The 19651-nt window shown below is 54.3% G+C and overlaps 1 protein-coding gene across 2 annotated transcripts in view; it reads right to left on the reverse strand.

Moving 5' to 3' along the window:
* CREB3L1 (cAMP responsive element binding protein 3 like 1) overlaps positions 1 to 19651 on the reverse strand; it is a 35991-nt gene that overhangs the window by 5045 nt on the left and 11295 nt on the right. The window contains exons 2-8 of one of the 2 annotated variants that reach the window (XM_084896122.1): positions 10168 to 10396; positions 7159 to 7343; positions 4493 to 4571; positions 3443 to 3600; positions 2130 to 2279; positions 1919 to 1977; positions 1713 to 1781 (exon numbers count right to left, since the gene is read on the reverse strand). In XM_084896122.1, coding sequence (XP_084752248.1) covers positions 1713 to 1781; positions 1919 to 1977; positions 2130 to 2279; positions 3443 to 3600; positions 4493 to 4571; positions 7159 to 7343; positions 10168 to 10396 — 929 coding nt within the window. The remainder of the gene's footprint in view (positions 1 to 1712; positions 1782 to 1918; positions 1978 to 2129; positions 2280 to 3442; positions 3601 to 4492; positions 4572 to 7158; positions 7344 to 10167; positions 10397 to 19651) is intronic. The other variant, XM_084896121.1, reaches the window with a different exon arrangement.

Here is a 19651-nt window from a genome sequence, read left to right on the forward strand (position 1 = left end):
TTCCATGCCAACCTCCTCAGTTAACTGTGGGCTCCCTGAGGGTAATGACTGGGTCCCACGGGGCGTGGAGTCCTCTGGCTACACACAGCGGGTGCTCAGCCTGCGCTTGGTGAACAAACGTTTAATCATCTCTTTCCTCCACCCAGCCTGGCAGAGGGGGGTGCAGTTCAAATAATGTACAGCAGGTGGCGAAGTAACACCGAGGGCCTGGCCAGATTTGGGGCCAGAGAGGAATCTGGGCCAGAGGGGAGGAGTGAGGGGTGATGGATCCCTGCTCCCTTTCCCTGAGGGAAGGCATTCTCTAGATTAGGGGTGTCGAACTCAATCAGAGAAGGGGCCAAAATCTAAAATCCAGCCTAAATCGCGGGCCGAATGGTTTACTGAACAGTCATAAACTGACAATGTCATAAACTGACAGTGGAGTGCAGTGATGACAGTGCGGTGCGGGCCACATTGCAAGGCCTGGCGGGCTGGATTTGGCCCGCGGGCCTTGTGTTTGACACATGTGCTCTAGATCAATCAGGAGTAGCTGGATCCTGCTGGAGAAGCTGGCAGAGAAGGAAGGAAAGAAGGGGAAAGCCTTCTGTTGAGCACCTGCTACCTTCCAGCTATTGTTTTTATTTTATCTTATTTTTAAAAATATATTTTTATTTATTTCAGAAAGGAAGGGATAGGGAGAGAAATAGAAACATCCATGATGAGAGAGAATCATTGATCAGCTCCACACTGGAGATCCAGCCCTCAATCCGGTGCCCTGACCAGAAATCGAACCGTGACCTTCTGGTTCATAGGTTGATGCTCAACCACTGAGCCACACCAGCCAGGCTGTTGTCTATTTATTTTAATTAATCCCAGCAAATAATCATTAAAGACCTACTGTGCACTCATGCCTGGGCACTATTGAGAATTCAGAATAATAACCATAAAGAAAGGAAAAAGAAAAACTAACATGAACTGAGCATCCTTAAACGCCAAGCACAGTGCTGGGCTCTTGAGTTGCACTAGCTCCTTGAATCATCACACACATCCTGGGCGATGGTGCTTCTATCGTCTCCATTTAGACAAAGACGCTGGGCCCAGTCACCAAAATGGCAGAGTGGAATTCGAATCCAGAGCTGTGACTTTATAAAGCTACTTCAGGCCCGGGGCTATGCCTACTCTGGTGTTTCTTAAAACCTAATTGTGCATGCGAATCATCCAACGGGTTTGCGGAAATGCAGATTCTGATTCAGTAAGTCTGGGAGAATCCTGAGATTCTGCATTTCTTACCAGCTCCCTGCTGCTGCTGCTGCTGTTGTTGTCTGAGAAGCTCGCTTTGAGTGGCAAGCATCTCGGCCAGTGGTTCTAACCCTAGGGCGCATCAGAATGACCTGGAGTGCTAACTAAAACATAGATTGCTGAGCCCCCTCCTGGAGTTCCTGCTTCAGTAGCTCTGGCGTGAGGCCTGAAAATAAGAAGCATTTCTAACTTGTTCGCGGGGGAGGCTGCTGGTGGTGGTCTGAGAGCCGTTCTCTGAAAACCACTGGTCTGTACCATCTCCTTTAGAACTCTCATCAGCCAGCCACGGGTGAAGAACTACGTGTGGATGAAGAAGGATGGGAAGCTGGCCTCCCGGGCTGCAGGGTTCCTGTTTCTGGGGTTCATCCTGAACTCAGTCACCTCTCCTCTGCGGGGGGGCAGGGGCAGTATGGGGCGCAGGTGGCAGCACCCACCTGTTGGCATTCTCCAGGGTCTCCACCTTCTTCCACAGCTCGTTGTTCTCGGATGTAAATGTCTCCACCCTGCAGGGCCAAGCAGGCACAGGCTCAGGGGCAGCCCCGGATTTGCTGCTGCCCCCTCGGTCCTGCCCACCAGCATCTCAGCCCCTGGGCCTCCTGCCCCTGGAGCCCAGCCCCCCCTCCCCGCACAGGGCCCTTACTTCTTTTCTAGACACTCCACGTATTCCTTCTTCTTACGGCGGCTCTCCTGGGCCGAGATCTAGAGGGGGAAGCCCCCAAAAGAGGGGTTACCATGGCCATAAATCCACTTCCTGGGACCCCCCATTTCAGAGCTGGCATCACCAGGGGATCAGAGACCTCCGCCCACCAAGGAAGCCCCAGGGCAGGGCCTGGATCCAGCTCTTGCTCTACCTTGTTCTTGATTTTCCTCCGGACCCTCTTCAAGGCCTTCTCCTCGGCTTTGGTGAGGGGGAGTTTTGTGGGGATGGGGTAGCCCTCAGCAATCAGGGTGCGCTTCTCTTCCTCTGTCAGGAGCAGTGGCCCGGAAGTCCCCTGCAGTTTCTGTGGGAAACAGAAACGTGATGGTTAGAACCAGACAGCCCTGGGTTCAAATTCAAGCTCTGCCGTTTATTCTGTGTGTGACCTTGGGCAAAGCACTCAACTCCCCGAGCCTCAGTTTCCTCATCTAAAAAGGGAGCGGAGCCCAGCCGGCGTGGCTCAGTGCCTGAGTGTTGACCTATGAACCGGGAGGTTGGGGTTTGGTTCTTGGTCAAGGGCACATGCTTGGGTTGCCGGCTCAATCCCCACCCAGTGTGGGGCATACAGGAGACTGCTGATCCATAATTCTCTCTCATCATTGATGTTTCTATCTCTTTCCCTCTCCCTTCCTCTCTGAAATAAACAAATAAATATTTTGAAAGAATGGGGTAGAGCCCTAACCGATTTGGCTCAGTGGATAGAGCGTTGGCCTGTGGACTCAAGGGTCCCAGGTTCAATTCTGGTCAAGGGCATATACCTTGGTTGCGGGCACATCCCCAGTAGGGGGTGTGCAGGAGGCAGCTGGTCGATGTTCTCTTTCAGCGATGTTTCTAACTCTCTATCCCTCTCCCATCCTCTCTATAAGAAATATATATATATATATATATATGTATATGTATGTATATGTATATGTATATAAATAAAGAATGGGGTAGAGCTGAATTAAATCCAATAATATGAATCAAATGGTTAGGATGGTGCTGGGAGTCCAGCATATTAGGCACTCGGTACATTGTTGGGGGGGGGGGGGAGGCTCCTTAGATCCCACCCTGAAATTCATAGGCTCAAAACTTACTTGTCCAGGGCCCCCTAAGTGGCACCCCCCTCCATATCCCTACAGTCTTGGCTTGGAAGGTTCCACACCATCCCAGGGCTCAGGCCTCCCCCAGTTTCCTGGGTACTCTGGGCCTCCTAAGCACTGCTTCCCAAACAGGGAGGTTAGGAACGTCAGCTCTAGTCCTGGCTCTGCACACTGTGGGCTCAGGGGGCCTCTTGGCCCTCCCTGCCTATTTCCTATTCACCGCGAGGTAGGACTGAGAGATTCTCACTCCCATCTGCCAGGCAGGCACCTCTCTGAATGCTGATGGGGGTGGGGATCAGGTTGGGGCTCCCCAGACCCTTCCCCACTGGCTGTGTCCAGAGTGGGTTTACCCAGTTATTTGCCCAGACCACGCCCAGCGGCTTACGTGAGGGGCCGTGAGGAGGGGAGAGGTGGAGATGGCCGTGGAGGAGCGGGCCATGGGCCGGACAGGACTGGAGGGGGGCAGAGAGTGGGGACTCTGGGAGCCATCACTGTCGCTTCCATGGCTGCTGGGAGGCGTCGGAGGCATCTGCACCAGGTCCTCTGGGGAGAGCGGGGAAGCCGGTTAGCAGGTTGCACTCAGCTCTGCTGGGACCTCAGCGTCCAGCGGAGCACGGGCCTAAGCCAGCCTAGCCTGATGCTGTGGTCAAGAGCGGTGGGGGCCAGCCAGTGGTAGCATCAAAAGCCGCTCTGTGGTGTCAGAGAGATGGGAGCTGACATCCCAGAAGCTGATTCTTGGGCACCACCTCATCCCTGCCACCGGAGGCCTGGCTCCTTTGAGCCTCATCGTTGGTGAGGCTGCATTCTGGGAGGCCCTCCCCCATCCCCAGCTTCACAGGGTTCAGGGCGTTTGACCCTCCAGTTCAACAGCCCCAGCAGGTGACTGGAGCCTGCCCTTCCTCCCTTCCACTCCAAACGGGTAGCTGTAACTGCCCCAGGGTTTCCATTTCTGACTTCAGGGTAACGAGGTAGCAGGCACTAGGCTTGCAGCCCACCAGCCAGGAGCACTGCTCTCCCCAGCCTCCCTCCGTGCTGTCCCTCTGTGGCCACAGCACCAGGGAGACTGGCACTCTGGGTGGTCAGGGGGAAGCTGGGCAGCACAGAATGCCCAGGTGTATGAGAGCTGGCTGGCTGGATGGCTGGATGGATGGACGGACAGATAGACAGATGGCTAGATGAGTGAATGGCAATACAATGAGCCGCCATAGTGAATGGCAGGGGGTTAGTGAAGAAGGTGTGAGGGTGTAGATAGCAGTGATGACAGTCAGGGGTTGGGTAAGAAGGGAACTGGATGGATGGGGAGCGGGCCAAGCATGGAGGAGGGATATTATGGGGAAAGGTGGGTTGCTGAGGAAGGTGAGCGGCTGGACCAAGGCATCAGGGATGCTGTCTGCCCAGGACGGGAGAGTAAGACGCCCTCCCTGGACCCACTTACCTGGTGTCACTTTGAGGAACTGGTTCACCTCCTGGGGCTCTGCTTTGATCATGGGCAGCTGAGTCATCTCTCCCGGGGCCTGAGGAGGAGACAGGTCCAGCTCCATCAGCTGCCCCTGGGGCTGTCCCTACCAGGCCATCCACCATCTCCCTCCCTGTCCTGCAGAACTGGGGAGGTGGCTGGGCTAAGAGCTCTGGGCACAGCCCAGAAGGAGTAGAGACAAGTTCCTGTGTGTAGAGGAGCCACTCAGCCAAGCAGAGGGATAAGCATCCGCCAAGGGCCAGAGGCCAGACAGAGCATGGCTGGGTCTGGAAACTGCCAGCATTCAGGGTGTCCGGAATGTGGGAATGTGTGGGAGATGGAGGGGTAGGAAATAAGACCAGATGATCGGAGTGGGGTGGGGGTGGGAGTGGAATCCAGACAAAAGAATTGGAAGCAAGGGAGAGCCCCTAACGGGTTTTAAGCAAGAGACCGACAGAATTCGGTTTAACTTTAAACAAACATGCATTCCTATTTCTTTCTTTTTTAAAGTGATAAGCTTTTATAATTATTTTTATTTTGTTGATTTTCTACAGAGAGGAAGGGAGAAGGGTAGAGTTAGAAACATTGATGAGAGAGAAACATCAGTCAGCTGCCTCCTGCACACTCCCCCCCCGCCCCCCCGCCCCAAATGGGGATTGCCCGCAACCAAGGTACATGCCCTTGACCAGAATTGAACCTGGACCTTTCAGTTCGCAGTCTCACACTCTATCCATTGAACCTAACCGGTTAGGGCATCCTATTTCTTTATATTCCAACTTGCAGTTCCAGATAGGATTTCAGGAACATGCATGGCTTCCCACACGTGGCTGTCCACACGCACGGGAGCCGTGTTCTCTGAGGAAGGCGCTGTGTGGGGCGCTGGATTTCAGGACCATCTTTTCCCTTGGTCGGCGGCCAGCAGAGGGAGGTCATGACATTGTGGGTGGCACACAGAATCCCAGGTTTAGGCAGATGAGTAAGAATCACAGAAGGTTCAAGGTTGGGGGCGGGGACCTGGTAGGTTCCCCCGTCTATACCCCAGCTCAGGCCTCAAGTGACAGGTGAGGGGACCGCGATGCGGAAGGGCGGTGGCGTTTCGCCAACTCCTGGTTCTCTCGCCGCCACTAGCGTGTTGTGACCTCGCTGGAGTGAGGGTGGGGTCTCAGTCTGGCGTCTGAGTTGGGGGTGCAGCTCCTCTGTTTGTGACTGTGTGATTTGGGGAAAGTTGCTTAACCCCTTGAGCCTCAGTTTCCTTCTCTGAGGCATGTGCCCCACCTCCTTCCTGCCCCCTGCTGCAGTCTGCCTTCCCTCCCTGCTTTGGCAAGGCCCCAGGTGCTGTGGAGCCAGTCTTGGATCTGATCACAAAAGATCCTCCACACTTAGCTGGCGGCTCAGTGGTTGAACATTGACTCATGAACCAAGTCACAGGTTTTCAGGTTCAATTCCCAGTAGGGGGCGTGCAGGAGGCAGCTGATCTATGTTCTCTCATTGATGTTTCTATCTCTTTATACTTCTTTCTCTAAAAAAGTTAATAAACACACACACACACACACACACACACACACGTGTGTGTGTGTGTGTGTGTGTGTGTGTATTAAAAAGATCCTCCAGCCCTAGCTGGTTTGGCTCAGTGGATAGCGTGTTGGCCTGAGGACTGAAGGGTCCCAGGTTCTATTTTGGCACATGCCCCGGTTTGCAGGCTCCCATCCCCAGTATGGGGTGTGCAGGAGGCAGCCGATCAATGATTCTCATCATTGTTGTTTCTATCTCTCTCTCCCTCTTCCTTCCTCTCTGAAATCAATAAAAATATATTTTAAAAAAAGACCCTCCACATCTGTAGCCAGCCCTGATCCTGGTGGACAGTGGAGCAGTGGAAGGGTTAGAGGGGTTGGGAGGGGCTGACAGGTCTGCCTGTGGCCACATTGTGATCAGATGAGCTGTGTGGCCAGCAGGGGGCAGGCTGGCCCAATCCAGATGAAGAATTTAAGACCATCCAGGGATAGAAGTTCCTCAGAGGCACCTGGTAGCTCACGCTCCCATTTTCTAGAAAAGGAGGCTGAGGAAAGAGGGGTGGCATGTGCCCAGAGCACAAGTGAGAGCCAAGCTGGGACCCAGGCAGGCCTCACATTCTCAGAAGGGTTTTCAGGGATCATGTTAGATCTGTAGCCAAAGGCTGTTACATCTATACATTCATAGCGGGTGGTGGTAGTGTGAGCACGTGGGGTGAAGATATTAATCTCACGAATGCAAACAACTGAAACCACACGTTTTATATTTCCACGTTGGCCTTTCTCTTTAAAAATGCCGACGCTTTGAGAGCGTGAAGTGGCCTGGGCTGTCTCCATCGCTGGGACTCTGGTCGTGGCCCAACGCCAGCCCTGCCTGCATCCTGTCAGCCTTGCCCACACACGGCGAGGGCCCTGCTTACTGTGAGGGCTCCATGGTCTGTGCGCATTCTAGGTGGTGCATGGTGGCCCGGGGTGGGGGTGGGGGAGGGGGAGGCAGACCGTTAGTCCTGAGGGTCACATGGCTCCCTGTTATAGAACCCTGGGTGCACAGGGCTTTGGACACTTCTTCCCACAGAGACCCCCTCTCCCCACCCGTTGCCCCTCCCTCAGCCCCTACCAAACAGTCCCCAGGCTCACCTGGTGGGGGACCGGCAGCCTGGACAGGGGGCTGAGGCCCAGCAGTGGGGTGGTGGTCATAGCGGCAGCGGCAGCCATGGCTGAGGAGGCGGCCAGAGGGTCCACGGGCAGCTCCAGGCTCTGCTCCTGCTTCACCATGACGGAGCACAGCTTGTGTCCCAGCACCCAGGCTCCATGTTCCACATCTGGGGGAAGCGGGGACAGGACCCAGGCTCAGGGGACTCCCGGAGCACAGGGCTCAGCCCCCTCCTGTCCGCAGGGAGCCAGGAGAAGTGGGGGCATCTTTTTCATTCAGCAGCCCATAGACGGGGCTTGGACAACAGACCAGAAACCCTCCTGACTGGCTGTGTGGCCTTAGGCAAGTTGTTTAACCTCTCTGAGCCTTAGTTTTCTCCTCTATAAAAGTGTCTGGTAGGAAGTAAATACATGTCCAACAAATGGTACCATTGTTCAGATACTTGTTGTCACTCAGTGAACATTTGCTGAGCACTGTGCTAGGCTCTGGGCATCTAGTGAGAGTCACAAGCAGTTGGAATGAACAGGAAAGGAAATGGGGTCCGAGGGGCCGGCAGGGGCAGCCCTGTGACTTTATCCTAAAGGTAACGAGGTGGCACTGGAGAATTTTAATATGATTAGATTTGTGACATGAAAGAAGATCCCTCTGCCTCTGTGTGAAGACTGGACCGGGGCCGGCGAGTTAGAGGCAGGGACCCGCGGCAGGCTGCTGAAATGGTCCAGCGAGAGAAGACACGGCCTGAGCAAAGGCAGTGGCAGTGGGGATGGAGAGGATGGAGCACCCTGGAGACATAGTTAGAAGGAAGCAGTCATAGGACCTGGTGATTGGGGGCGGGGGGGGGGGGTGCGGAGAGGGGTGAGGAAGCGCATTGTGTGAGGGATGATGCTCAGGTCTCCCAGGCAGCATCTACCTCCTGCCTATCTAGTGGGCCTCCTGGCCTCACCTGGGCCACAGGGATGGCAGACAGCACCCCTTTTCCTGCTAGGTGCCCACAGACCTCCACCCCAGCTCAGCCTGGCCCCACCTGGAAGTCAGGGAAGCACTGGTAAGGCGGGGGTCTGGGCGGCCAGCTTGCAAAGGAAGGACTGTAAGGGGACTCTGGCCTCTGGGACCCACTGTGGGTGGGGAGAGGGGTCAATGGCTGCCCGATCCCACCTCAGAGGCCAGGCCCCACCCTCTGGGAGCCGGAGAGCCCCGGCTCTGGGCCACAGGCTGCCCCTGGCTCCAGGAACACCCACAATCTTCCCAAATTACAGGGCCGGCCCGCTGGCCTCCGGGAAACTGCCCCCTGCAAAGGGCCCACAAATAAATTACCCTAAAAATAGACTGGGGGTGTTCAAGGAGTTGCTGGGCTGGACATGTGGGGATGGAGGGAGAGCCCGCCATGGGAGGGTGCCCACCCCACAGCCTGCCCCTCCCCAGGCTGTGCCCAAGGCCTCCTCGAGGTGACCTCAGAGTTCTTCCCTGTGGCCAGGGCGCGGAGGGAAGCTGGGACCTCAGCAACCACAAGCCCTGGAGCCACTTAAAACCTCAAGGGCTGTCCCTGCTCTCAGGGCTCAGGTTGGGGGGGTGGGGGTGGGGGCGGTACAAAGGTCTGTCTCTGCCCCTGGGGGACCTCTAAGACCCTAAGTAGCACCTCACACTTTCTGCACTGAGCACAGCCCTAAGCCCTTGACACATATGAGCTCATTTATTCCTCCTCCAGATTCTATGGGACAGACACCCCTATTTCTCCCATTTAACAGAGGAGAACATTAAGAAAACCATTAAAAAACCATTAAGTTCTGAGGGGAAAGGAATAAGAACCACTATAGTATCAAGAGGATTTTTATAGGCACAATGAAAATAGCCAGTAATTATCATAATAATACAAATGTAATATGCTAATTAGACTGGATAACCTTCTGGACTAAGCCATGGTGGGGGTGGGCAGGGTGAGACCTTTGCACAAATTTCATGCATTGGGCCTCTAGTTGACATGTATTATGTGCTGGGATCTTTAACCTTGCCCAGAATTCTATGTCAAGCCACATAGCCTCTTCATTTTACAATTGAGGAAACAGAAGCCCAGAGAGGTTAAGAAACGTGTCTAAGTTCACACAGCAGCTGGGGGAAGCATCAGGATGTTTGTTTGGTTCCAAACCCAGGACCCCCTGCTGCCCCCTTGAGGCTGGCAAATGTGGTGGCGGCGAGAGTGTGAGGCTTAGAATCAGCGGGCTTGCTGGCTTCCAAGTCCCTAACCTGCATTTTACTGTTTGTGACTTAACCCACTGGCAGATGAAGACCCCGAGGCTCACAGAAGCCGGGAGATGTGTCCATGACCACCCGGCCAGACACGATGGGGCCAGACGGTTTGAGGAAATGCCCAGAGGCCGTTGCTAGGTGGGCAACAGTCTGGAGTTCTCGAATGTGGAAGCTGAGAGGAAAGACTCAAAGGGCCCTTCGCTTAAGGGCAAGGCAGGGGGCGAGGGGAGCTCCAGAGAACTCTCCCTTCAGTAATGGAAGTGGGTGCAGCAGTGTCTCCCAGGTCACAACTCGGAGGACCTCCCCTAGGAGGGGTGGGAAGGCTCTAGAATAGTGGCTTGGCAGCTTGTCCACATTTACTGCTTCATTCCCCGCACTGTTTCCTCCAAGGCGATGCTTCCTCGGCCCCGAGTGTGCTTCAGAATCACCCGGAAGGCTGAGCCCTACCCACAGGGTCTCTGATCCCGCAGGTCTGGGTGGGACCTGACACTTACATTTCTGACAAGTTCCCAGGTGACGCTGCGGTCCTGTCCGGGAACCACCCCTCGCCCACCACTGACCTAAGTCAGCAGCAAACGCTTTTGAGAAGTGCCCGTATGGGCTCGATGGGAGGGAGAACAAAAAGGCCACGCAGCCTCCTTGAGGGGTATTTGTGGGTGGGAGTCCCAGCCTCCAGTGCCCGCCCCTGCCCATCCCCCATCCTGGGCCTTGGGTGCCTGTGCTGTCCTGGGCCCTTCCACCCTTCTTACCTTGGGTGGTGTCCTCCATCTTGATGGGCACAAGGGGGCTCTGGGGGGCAGAGTCACCGCTCAGGGAGTAGCTGTGCTCGGCCTGGATGCCGGGCGTGGGTGAGTCCAGTTCCATGTCCAGCAGAGGGCTCTTCTCATCCAGCACCGGGTCATCGAAGAAGCTGCTGAACAGGTCGTTGGAGAAGTCCTCCATGTTCTCCGCAAAGTGGTCCAGGTGCTCAGGGAAGTGCTAGGGAAGGAAGAGGGGGTGGGGGGCAGTTTAGCTTGGGAAAAGGGTACAGACACCGCTGTGGTGGTGCCTCCAGCCCTGCCACCACCAGCACTGTCCCTGCAACGTCCGCATTACTCTTCCCGCCACCATTAATGCCACCACCAGCACCTCCCACCACCCACATCACCTGCACCAACCATGATCAGTTCTGTGATCACCCGCACCAGCCATCACATGACCTCCACTGCCATGGCCAGCTTCAATGTCTTTACCCTCAAAGGTAAGCTGGAGATGGCGTGAAAAGATCCCTGGATTAGGCGACAGGACTCAGGGCTCTAGTTCTGGCTCAGTGACCTTGGTCGCATCACTTAGATTGCCTGAATCTGTCTCTCAGTCCACTCTACTTCCTTCATGGGAGGACTAATTAAAGAGTCACTAGGTCTTTGCAATAGCAAGGATGGTCCTAGAGGAATATAGAGGGTATTACGCTAAGAGAAATTAAGCCAGTCAGAGAAAGACAAATAACATATGATTTCACTTACATGTGGAATCTAATGAGCAAAACAAACAAACAAACAAAGAAAGTAGAAACAGACTCACAGACACAGAGAACAAACTGACAGCCGTCAGAGGGGAGGGAGGTTGGGGGGCTGGGTGAAAAGATGAAGGAATAAAACAGTACAAATTGGTAGTTGCAGAATAGCCACCAAGATGTAGATTACAACACAGGGACTAGAGTCAACAATACAGAATAGTACTGAATGTAAACTGTAATTGAAAAATAAATTTAAAAAGAAAAAGAATATGTCTATGGCAGCAAGTTTGCATCCCCTTGGCAGTATTAGTGACTTTTGCATTATCTTTTGCTGGGAGTCAAGGTGGGATTATCCAGGCCTTCACTTCCCTCAGTACAGTCCCCACTTGTCCCCATGCCTCCAGTGTCCCCCTTTTCCAAGCCATTCTTTATCCCAAGAGAATAGGCTCTGGAGCCATATCATTTGGGTTTGAATCCCCGAACTCAGTCTTGGGACTTCTAGCCAGACTCAGTGCCATTCAAACTGCCAGTGTTGTCCCATGAACAGGGTGTGGGATTAATTTAGTAGGCCATGGTCAGAATGTAAGAAGAAATAAAACAGAACAAAATAGAGTACAGAACATCAGCATGCACAGCACACACAGAAAAGTTAAATACCCAGTGTAAATTTTTATCTCAGTTATGTGTGTGTGTTTGTGGTGATGATGTAAATATTCTATATAATAAGAGCCTAGCAACTGAAATGGTGTAATGACCAGAATGACCAGAGACCAGAATGACTTTGCCCAGGTTGCCCCCCCCCCCCCACAGCGGAGACCCCACCCCGATCAGGGTTGGGGACAGCCTGCAAACAGCCTCCCCCCAAGCAGGAACCCCCACCTTGATCTGGGGCCCCATCAGAACAGACCAGCTGGACCCCAGTCATACACTGGGCCTCTATCCTATATAATAAAAGGGCAATATGCAAATTGACCCTAAGGGCGAAAGGAGCAGAACAACTGCTCAACCAGTCACTATGAGACACACTGACCACCTCTCGGTCTCTTTCCCCAGCTGGCAGGTTCTGATCACCTGATGGCAAATGGGGAAACAGGGGTGAGTGGTGGGGGACATGGGTAGCACCCAGCCAAGGCCCTTGCCTGGCTAGTCTAGTCGCTCCACACACGGAGGGTGAACTGCAGCAAGGGCGGGGCCATTGATTAGGTGGGGACAGCCAACCTCTTGATGTTTCCCCGGGGTTGTCAGTCTCTGATCACCTGATGGCAAATGGGAAACTGGGGCTGGGGGTGGGAGGTGGGGTGGCAGTGAGGGACAGGCCTGCTGCAGACAGCCAGGGAAGATGGCCCTGATCACAGGACAGGCCTAGGAACTGTACCCACACACAAAATTTTGTGTGCCAAGCCTCTAGTATCTCTTATAAACAAAAAAGCCTGAAAAATAATGGTCTCTGTGATTCCGGGAAAGCGCATTTTCCTCTCTCTGTTTCATTTCTTCCGTGGCACAGAGGACTTTATATGGTTCCTCCCCACCAGGATTAGTGTGAGGATTAAGCAAGTTAATACAGTTGACCCTTGAACAACATGGGTTCCAACTGCACAGGTCCACGATATGTGGACTTTTTTTCATCTTGTAAACAGAGGATGTGGCCTTAGGATATTGATAAGTACAGTGCTGTAAGTGTACTTTCTCTTCCTTGATTTTTCTTATAACATTTTTGTTTCTCTAGCTTACTTTATTGTATACAATACATACAAAACTATGTGTTAATTGACTGTTTATATTACTGGTAAAGCTTCTGGTTGGCAGTAGGCTATTAGTAGTTAAATTTAGGGGGAGTCAAAAGTTATACATGGATTTTCTACTGGTGCCTCTAACTCTTGTGTTGTTCAAGGGTCACCTATACTTGTAAAGCAACTTAGAACAGTTCCTAGCACATAGTAATTACTCAACAAATGCTACCTCTTATTAATAAAGCATTCAGCAGCTGGTACATAGTAGGATTATTTCTCTCTCTCTAAAGAATTATAAGGTCCTAGCTGGTTTGGCTCAGTGGATAGAGCATTGGCCTGCGTACTGAAATGTCCCTGGTTTGATTCGGGTTAAGAGCACATGTCCGGGTTGCAGGCAATCCCAAGCAGGGGGTGTGCAGGAGGCAGGCAATCAATGATTCTCTCGTATTATTGATGTTTCTATCTCTCCTCCCTTTCTCTCTGAAATCAATAAAAATATATTAAAAAAAAAAAAAGAATTACAGCCGAAACCTGTTTGGCTCAATGGATAGAGCATCAGCCTGTGGACTGAAGGGTTCCCAGTTTGATTCTGGTCAAGGGCATGTACCTTGGTTGCGGGCACATCCCTGGTAGGGGATGTGCAAGAGGCAGCTGATCGATGTTTCCCTCTCATCGATGTTTCCAACTTTCTATCCCTCTCTCTTCCTCTCTGTAAAAAATCAATAAAATATATTTAAAAAAAGAATTACAAGTATGTAAGGAAAAGTTATTGTTGTTCATGCATTATTTACTGACTGACTTTGCTGGTGGGCTGGTAGAGATGATGGGAGCTTTGCTTCCTGCCCTGAGGCCCCATCTGGCAAAGGGTTAAGGACTAGATTCTTGGGGTTGGTGTGCAGCCTGAAGCTGTCTGCTTTTTCTGGCGTGGACTCCTCGGAGCCCATTCCAATGCAGAGGGATGAGCAGACAAGCCCCATCGGAGCATGAGGGTCAGGGCCACCAGCATCAATCAGTCTGTGGGGAGCAGGGGATGAACACAAGCTCTGCAGTTGGGTAGACTTCCTGCTGATCCCTCGCTCCACTACTTGCTTAGTTACTTTGCTTCTCTGGGCCTCAGTTTCCTCATCTGTTAGGGGGAATAACAGTTCCTACCTCACAGTGTTGTTGTTGTCATGAGGGTCAAATATTTGTTAGGTGCTTACTAACAAGGATTATGAGGACAAAAGGAGTAAATACATATAACACATGTATACACATAACACACATATACATACATGCAGTAAATACATGTAACACTTAGAACAAGTCTCTAAGAATAACTGTGATCTCCTACTATGTAGTTGTGAGCCATTATTATAAAGAAAAGTCTAACTCTGGGCCTGAAGTGAGCTGAGCTTGAAGCCCACGGGGAAAGGTGGTTTGGTCTTCCCCCCAAACAAATTGTGATCAGAGAATCCAGGGCAAAACGACTCCAGAAACCCTACGGACTGAGGTGTTCTCTCCTTTCCCAGTCGGCCAGAGCTTATCATTACTATCCAACCTTTTGTTGTGCTCCCACATGTGTTGTTTTATTCAATCCTCACAATTACCCAGTGGGCTAGGACGTTGCATATCTGCATTTGACAGACAGGGAAACTGAGGCCCAGGGAGCCAAGGAGAACTGGGAATCGTGCACAACTCCTCATTACCCAGTCCTTGCCCAGTTCAGGAATTGTCTGTTTGCCAGACTGTAAACTCCCCGAGGCAGGGTCTATATCTTGTGACGGGTGACAAGGCCTTGTACCCCAGAGGGCAGTGCCAGCAGGATGTCAGTTGTCTATCAATGCCCGGGGGAGGCAGTGCCAGGAGGTCAGAGCCTCAGCTGAACAAGTCTCTAAGAATAACTGTGATCCCCGACGAAGACCATGTACAGGGTACAGCCTCCCCCAGCCACCCATCCAGAACTGTGCTCGCCACACCCTCTGCAGTGTCTGGGCCAGACCAGCTGGGGTCGCTTTGTCCCTTCTCGCCCTCTCTTTTCTCCCCCTCCCTCCCTTCCTCCTTCCCCCTCTCTCAGGCCTGGTGTGGGGCCCAGTGGGAGGGGGTTGTAAAGAGAGGACGGGGCAGTGAGTCAGCTGCTAAGGTATTTCTCCAGCAGCTGCTTCTCAGGCGATAAGGGTTTGCCAAGCTGTCCCTGGGGCCTGGGAGAAGAAAGATGCTCCCTCCAGTCTGGGCTGGGGTCTCTGAAGGCCTTGGCTCCAGGCAGATGAGCGGGGTCCTTCTCAGAGACCCCCTTTGGGGTGCCCATTGGAACCTGCGGAGGGAGCTCTGATGGCCCCCTTTGGTGAGCAGCCCCCACCCCACCTGCTGGAAACAGCAGCCAAGACTCAGCAGGATGGAGCTTCCAGAGAGTCGGAGCCAAGGAGAAGGGGAGGGCGGCCAAGGGGCAGGGTGGGGGTGGAGGACACTCAGGAAATCCAGCCATTGCTCAGGGCTTTCTTGTGGGCTGGGCCCACCTCTGATGGCAACAACGGGCGTGTCCCATCACCCCCAGGCCCACTCTCAGCTCCTGGAAGCATGCCAGAGACAGACTCGCTTTAGAGGACTTTGTAGCCATACTTCTCTATCTGGTGCCTAGAGCTCAGTGATGGTTGATTTATATCATCAGGTTGGAGGCAGAAAGGGACCTAAGAAAGCTCATGGTCCACGCCCTCCTCCCCTGTTGGCTAATGAAGAAACCCAGATCAGAGAGGGAAGGCCACCTACCCAGGGTCACACAGTGGACTGGTAATGATGGGGGGAGGGAGAGGTGTTCTTCACAGCTCTGGGGCTGACAGGATGTGGGGCACCTCTCCTTGTCATCTCACTTCTTCGTCGTCTCTCCACCCTCCCGCTCCCTCTGGGGAGCCCACTCTGGAGATCTCAGCTGCAGCAGCGCCTCTTGTCTCTTCCCCCTCCCCCCAACCGGGGGTCTCCCAGCCCTCCCTCCAGTTTTCATACAGAAAATGCAGGTTTCAGAGTATCCCGTGGAATTTATTGGGGGTGGAGGGCAGGAATCTATAAATGGCAGGGGGTCGTGGGTCATAGTTCTGGGGTGAGAGGTGTCGGATTCTAACCCGGGTGAGCGTTCTATGGAGGTGCCTTTCCAGGCAACTGGGGTGGGAAGGTGGCGGGAGGGCGGGGGGCGGGCGGGTGAGAAGCAAGAGAAGGAAATACTGTATTATGATTTGTTTCCCTCCTCGTTAAAGACATTTTCCTACAGTCGTGCCAATGCAAACTCTCTCTCGGCCGCCACGCGCAGCCAGCGCCGGCTCCGCTATTTTGGAGAGGTCCCGGGCTCTCCCAGCGCGCACCCCTCCCGCCGGCTGCAGCACCGCCAGGAGCTGGTCTCCGGCGCCGGCCCTTTAAATTTAAAGGACGCGGATCCTGCGGGCCCCGCGCTGGGAGCCGCCCCGCGGGGAACCCGGCCTGCTCATTGGTGGAATCCGCGGGGCTCCTGGCCAATGGGAGGAGGCTGCGCGGAGCCCTCAGCGGCAGCAGCTGGGGAGGGCGGGGCGGGAGGCGGGCGGGGCTTGAGCGGAGGGCGGTCCCGGGCTTCGCGGACAGCGCGCGTGTACCCGGAGGGGGGAGGGTATTCTGGTTCTGGCCCCCGGGTCCCTTTCTGCCCCTTTGAGCTCTCTCGACCCCCACCACGAGGAGAGGGAAGTGAGGAGGGAAATGGAGAGGAAGCGTCTCTTCCGACGTCCCCGGCTCGAAGGGGAGGCCAGACCCCAATTCCTAAGTGTCTTTGCAGCTTTTCCAGCTCAGTTCCTGATGCCCCTCCTTCAGTAATCCTACCGCGGGCCCAAGGATGGGGCAGCCAGGTCTTGGTCCCTGGTGGGGAAAGGGGGACCCTCCTGGGCCGGCAGGAGGACCGTCCGGAGCCCCTCTGTTCCCACCCCTAATTCCTCTATTGGGTCAATGCAGAGAGAGGGGAACGCTCTGGGGGTGCAGCTGTCTGCAGAGGGTATGTGTGGGAGAAGGCAGCCTCAGAGAGCCCCTTTCCCCTTCCCCGCCTGCACCCCTAACCCTGGTTTCTGCCCCTTCCAGAACTGACCCAGGCTGATTCAGTCTATGCTTCGGGAAAAGAGTGGGTCAGGCTGAGCTGTGGGATAAGGAGAGGGGGGAATCCCGAGCCCGGACATTCCTTCCGAGAGAGAGTGAGCTCTGGGAAGAGATGGGAGGAGAGTCTTCTTAGATTTCCCTTTCCCCACAGGCTGGGCCCCCACTCTCCACCCCCATACACACTGACCCATACATTCCCGGACGGTTACTTGCCTGGTGGTCACTAGAAAATTGACCCCATTTCAGGCTGAAGGGCCACCAGTGTGAGTCAATGCTGTGCCCAGAGTATGTAGATGTGTGTGGAGTAGGTCAAGAGAGAGCAGGGAGGGGCTTAGCAGAGGGAAGTGGGCCCCTGGGTTGTCAAGCCTCCCCCCCCCCCCCCCCCCCCCCCCCCGCCCCCTTAAGCCTCACCATCCAGGCCCTGGGGGTTGCCTTCTCAGACCTGGGTTTGAAGGCAGTTCTGTGAAGGGGAAAAGGCCCTAGACTCGGACTTGGGAGACCCAGGGGCAGGTAGTGTTTCCTCTTCAGGCCTCAGTTTCCCTTTAGGTATAATCTGTGCTCCTATTGAGGCTCCTCAGAAAGGGGGCTCCTTTTCTCTCCTGGCCTCTCCGGGGACTGGGAAGGGATGGAGCCGGTTCTTCCTGTCCCAGGAGGGAGCCTCTCTCTGAGTCCTCCTGGCAGGACATGGGGATTGAGGGGAGCACACTGTTCCAACCTCCAACCTCACCCCCATTCCCCACAGGCCCAGGGCAGGCGGCTGCTGAGGTTTCATATTTCCCCCCCCGCTGAACTACTCACCACAGAGCCCATGTCCAAATAAGCAGAAATACTTCTGTGTGTGTATGGGTACACACACACACACACACACACACACTCCTGTGCACGTGCTACCCAGATATGGACTGTGAGGTTCCTATTTACACAGGGAAACACTATCCAATGTAAGATCTACTCCAGGGACACATGTAGACAGTTCCATATACAGCCCGGCACAGGGGTATTGCATGTACACTAGTCAGCTGACACTGATCCAATGAGGACACACTCCTCAGAGGTGACAGACAGAAAGACTCCCAACATATATATGTGCACACAAGGGCGGTCACCCCAGACAAAGTCACAGACGTGGCCATGCACACCCTCACATGAACGAACGCAACATCTCACGCGACCACAGACTGAATGCTGACTGTGCCAAGCCACGCAGCTGAGATGACTGAGTCATGTGACCCCCCAGCAAGGGAACTTTGGTAGTCCCAGGCTCCTCTGGGGCTGGGATAGTGAAGGCTGGAGCCAGAGAAGGGAGCAATGTGGAGATTGAAGTTTCCTGGGCATGTGTACTAGAGAAAGGAAGGGACAGAGGAAAGGGCAGGCTGGCACCCACCGGAGGCTGCTTCTGTGTCGGGCAGGGCCCTGGGGAGGGGTGCATTCTTTCTAGCCCCCAGCTCTGTTAGTCTGGCCCTCTGGTTCCCCCTCCTGACACTGGGTAGGACATGGGTCCTCAGGAAAGTGGAGCCTTGGCCCGCAGATTCCCGACCAGCCCCTGGCACCTTCTGACGAGGCAGCCCATGTGCTGTGGCCCAACCCTGGGGAAGGTGCCAGGTACTGTCTGGGCAGGAGGAAGTGATGGCAGTGAGTGCTGCCGCCCAGGGCTGGGATTAGCTGTGACTGGCACTGCTAATGGCACAGCAGCCCTCGGTCTGGCTGCCGGAGATGTTGGTCCATAGGCAGAGGCCAGAGGAGCCTTGTGGGACAGCTCAGGTCACTGGGAGTTAAGTGCCAGGGCTGGTACTGGGGGCCACTAGGGAATAAAGGCATCTAATCACACTCAGTTATTCATCGCATGCATTTGTTTCAGTATTTACTGAGCACCTGCTCTGCACCCAGACCTGTGGGCACAGAGATGAACAAAGCCCACTTCCTGCTTGGAAAAGACTTCCTCACGAATGGTGTGACTACCCCATTTATGAAGGCAGGTCCCAGGTTTTGCACTCTGCTCTGTCTCCACCTTGCATCAAGAAGGATTTTCAACACCAATATGACTCTGAGACTCCCCTGCTCATTCGTTATCCATTGGTGACTCCCCATGGGCCTTAGCATAGCCTCCCACTTCCTTAGCAAAGCTTGAAATGATTTAGCCAGGTTGCCTCTAAACTATGTCTTGCTGTGTCCACTTCTCATCTCTATCGCCAGAGTCTAGCGTTGGTGGCAGCACATGGTAGATGCGTTCGCTGAGTGACTGACGGACTGAATCAGGGGGTGAATGAAGGAATGTGCCAGTGATCTAACGGACCTGAGACCTTTTTTCCTGCAGCTGAGCCTCCAGGAATGACTGCCTGGAATTCCACTCTGATGCCAGCTCGCTCCTGCTCCAGGCAGAGTTTCCATGCGCCTGGACTCCTTCCCCGGACTCCTCCCTATTGGGTTGTTCTTCCTCAAGGCCTTTTTGTTCTTCAGCCCCAGCCAGACCAGGTACCTGCGGACCACAGCCCCCTACTCAGAGCTGGGAGAACCATCCCAGGCTTAGGCCAGGCCAGAGAGTATAAACAGAGCCCCGTGGCCAACCGGCTGAGCTGCTCTCCCGGCCCCTGGCCAGCTGGAAAGCCCTCCGCGGCTGAAACCTGCCACCCAGCTCTGGCTGGAATTCCCTTGGCCTCTTCCCTCTCCTCAGCACACTCAGCATTCGGCCTTTGGCTTCCTCAGCATCCCAGCCTGTCTGAGTTGTCCTCAGGTTTTATTTTTGGAAGAAGCTGCCTTCTCTCTCCTTATTTACTCCTTCCTTCAGGGAAGGTGTGGGACCCCTGGGCTCGGCTGGGGATCAGGCTGTGGTTCCAGCTCCCGGGGCCTGGACCTCTCTAGGGCTCCGAGGGAGGGGACCTCCAAAGGCTCCTGACCCAGCTGATGCTTCACAGCCAGATGCCTCTG

The sequence above is a fragment of the Pipistrellus hanaki genome, assembly GCF_964339955.1.
Source record: "Pipistrellus hanaki genome assembly, chromosome: 9".
Taxonomy (NCBI): Eukaryota; Metazoa; Chordata; class Mammalia; order Chiroptera; family Vespertilionidae; genus Pipistrellus; species Pipistrellus hanaki.